This window comes from Helianthus annuus, chromosome 8 (assembly GCF_002127325.2).
Source record: "Helianthus annuus cultivar XRQ/B chromosome 8, HanXRQr2.0-SUNRISE, whole genome shotgun sequence".
In the NCBI taxonomy this organism is placed as follows: Eukaryota; Viridiplantae; Streptophyta; class Magnoliopsida; order Asterales; family Asteraceae; genus Helianthus; species Helianthus annuus.
In genome coordinates, this window is record NC_035440.2 from 102,693,822 (window position 1) to 102,697,324 (window position 3,503).

Sequence of the window (3,503 nt, forward strand, 5' to 3'; positions counted from 1 at the left end):
AATAAGTAACTGAGTACATTGTGTATAAATATAATTCTTTGTATGTGAAAGTTAATGACAAATCATATTTTATGAAAGGATACCATATTTGGTGAATTAATATTGAGTTAGGTTATCGTGCGGTACTTGCAAACGTTTGAAGTAGTAAAAAAATAATATTTATAGTGGACTATTTTATTCAATGATTTTGATACTGTTGTCCTATTCATTTTGTCAGCTACTTATTGTTCCCAACATCCTTGGTAACTTCAATAAAGATTAGAGTAAATTACGGTTTTGTCCGTGTAATTTATTAAAAGTAATCTTTTCTATGCAAAAGTTTAAAAATTGGGATTTCAGTTTTTAAACTTTTATTTTCGTTACAATCTTTTTTGAACGGCAAAAACTTCTATATGATATAGAAACTGGGCTAGCAAAAAGCTGAAAACCCGAAACAACACAAACAAAGATTAAGAAATTACATCTTGAAGATTAAAATCTAGCCACCTATTCCAATCTAGAGCCTTAAATTGAGATCTGCAAGAAATCCACAGAAACAAGTTGAGTTTAATTTCCTCCACCACCTTGAGCATCGGAATATTCCACCCTTCGAATTCCTTTACGTTTCGGGCTTTCCAAATTTGCCAAAAAGTAGCCATGAAAATCACAGCCACAAGTTTCTTCCACACCTTGGATCCATTTAGATTTTGCAGCAGGTGCCATAACATATTAAAAGAAAGATCTCCATGAGGAAATGGAATTTTTATCCAAACCAACACATACCATACAGTATGTGCCATCAAACAAGAGGCTAGCAAATGTTCCATGGATTCCTCACCCATCCCACACCTCCCACAAGTCACATCTGCCATCTGCACACCTCTAACCGTAAGCTCTTTTTTAACGGATATCCGATTTTATGAGGCGCGCCATAAGAAATAGTTTATTTTTAGGGGTGCCCAATTATTCCATAAAGGCCAAATAACTTCATTTAACTGGTTCTTGGCCTTGGCAATTTTATTACGAATGAACGAAACCGTCAAGTCTTTGTCCCTATCATTGTTCCACACCCATTGATCTTGTTGGTCACTTATATGTTAGAAATAACCCGTTCATGTGGCCTAACGGATCATTTGAGTAACGTTGCCAATATGACACAATTACAAGTTCCTAACATTTACTTGATGGAAGTAATCGTTATAAGTTAAAGGGACTTTACGATTTCCCTTTAGATGCCTTTAATAGAGAGAATAGCAAGAGTTTATAACCAACCATGATTTATGATCATAATTATAGATCATTAGTGATAGTAGTCATGGCTTAAAAATAGTTATATAAAGAACTCTTTTGAAGAACACCAGAAATACACTTTTTCTCTCATCATCCCATCAAGACTAAGGCATCATAACGGGAATCATGGTTTCGTCATCATCATCTGCGAAGATAATCATTCCCACAAGTAAGTGCCTATAATTTCATGTTCATAATTATGTAAGTCTTGAATAAACATGATTAGGGTTCTATGTTTTTAACCCATGTTTAATGATATAATCAACATGTGGTATTAGAGCAATGTTGATTATATCAATCTGACCATGTTAATCGATCTGTTACTTTGTTGATTTTTTTGCTTTACATTCACGTGATATGCAAAAGCATATCTATAGATCTTATGGAATTGGAAGTTAAAATATATACAATAAATTTGTTCCAATATTCCATGAATCGTTATTCATGAAATGACCAGACTTTTCATAATCCATTAAATTTTAGAAGTGTTATGTGAATGATATATTTGAATATCAATTGCACTCATGAATTAATTCATTTAATATTCATAAATTGTTTTACTATGAATTTTGTACATGAATATAATATTCATAAGATTTGGATCATGCCAATTTAATTATTTTATTTTTGTACATGAACGATGAACATTGACTCTTAATTGGTGGGTTCATCTTTAAAGACTTCACCAAATATTTTCATTCACTTTTGTTTTATATTCCTATGAAGTTAGTGGGGATATAATTTTGTGATTAAAAATCAGAGTAACGATGAGTTTAAATAAATGGGCTCAAAGTAAATTAATGGGTTTTCTTGTTAAGACTTTTACTTAGGCCAACATAATTTTGTGATTAAAAGTAATATCACTAGTCACATATATTTATGTTATGCCCTTTTAGGCTTTCGCATGGGATATATTTTGTATAAATTATTTTGCATAAATTTTGCATATCTTCTATGCAAAAATATATAACTTTTGCATGCCTTATGTTAACTTTTGGAAGCCTTATTTTATTTGGTTTCGTATGATCATAACTTGCGAATGACCCAACTTTAATTTATGTCATTTTATGTTATTATGTGTATTGTTGGATAATGAACCCAACAACTAATTGTTTAATGACACACACAATAAATTATTAGCCTAGTTTACATAAATATTTCATTTCTGGCCCAAAGGTGTTATGTTATATTTATGTGCTTTACCTTATTGTGTATGTATGTTCATCATGATACATGAATTTTGGTCAAAGCCAAAGCGAAGCTAGAGTTCATGTAAAACATTGAGACAGTCTATATTTATGTGTGTTCATAATATGTGAATTTTGGTCAAAGCCAAAGCGAAGCCGGAGTTCATGTAGAACACTAAAGACGGTCAATTATTTATATCATTCATAATGCTGAATTTTGGTCAAAGCCAAAGCGAAGCCAAAATTTAGGTAGAACATTTAGCCGAGGTTTATTATTTTATATCGTTCATAATGCGTGAATTTTGGTCAAAGCCAAAGCGAAACCAAAATTCAGGCAGAACATTAAGTTGGTTTTGTTTATTTATGTTCATAATACATGAAATTTGGTCAAAGCAAGCGAAGCCAAAGTTCATGTAGAACAATAAGTCAGTCTATTATGTATGTTCATAATGCATAAATTTTGGTCAAAGCCAAAGCGAAGCCAAATTTATTTAGAACATCAAGACAATCTGTTATTTATGTATGTTCATAATGTCTGAATTTTGGTCAAAGCCAAAGCGAAGTCAAAATTCAGGAAGAACCTTAAGTTAGTCTATAATTTTGGTGTTATAGTAGACTACGTATTCAATGTAATAATTTGTGTCTGCCTTACTTGATTACCCCATAATGTGAATTACTCCAAGCTTCCTCTTAAGTTTGTATCTCATCTATTTCATCCACTCTAATTTCAAAACCTAAAATGTTTTGCTTACTAAAGAGTTTCTATAAAATTTGCTCTTATTGGATTGTTGATTATCTCTTAAGATATGACAATCCTACTGCTCTTTTCTGATAAAAGTATCACTGAAGAAAATTAGAGCATGACTAGTGGGATAAGTCAAACATTATATCTCTTATGATAATCAAGAACTAACTTAATTATTGCTATCATGTGAGCTATTCTAGATTCTGAATTTCCCAAGACTAATCTGTTTTCTTTGGAAGAATCAAAATAACTCCTTAAACGCATGCATTACTCTAGTTTCTTATTATAAAGTTAGTGGTATA

The 3,503-nt window shown here is 31.3% G+C and overlaps 1 protein-coding gene across 1 annotated transcript; it reads right to left on the reverse strand.

Moving 5' to 3' along the window:
* Nucleotides 1-449: 449 nt before the first annotated feature.
* On the reverse strand, nt 450-851 carry LOC118481021. Its single transcript, XM_035976100.1, has one exon. The coding sequence runs from the start codon at nt 849-851 to the stop codon at nt 450-452; it is 402 nt and encodes a 133-aa protein (XP_035831993.1).
* Nucleotides 852-3,503: the final 2,652 nt, after the last annotated feature.

Coding starts and splice junctions, on each gene's coding strand:
- LOC118481021 (XM_035976100.1), bottom strand. CDS start 851: ATGGCAGATGTGACTTGTGGGAGGTGTGGGATGGGTGAGGAATCCATG.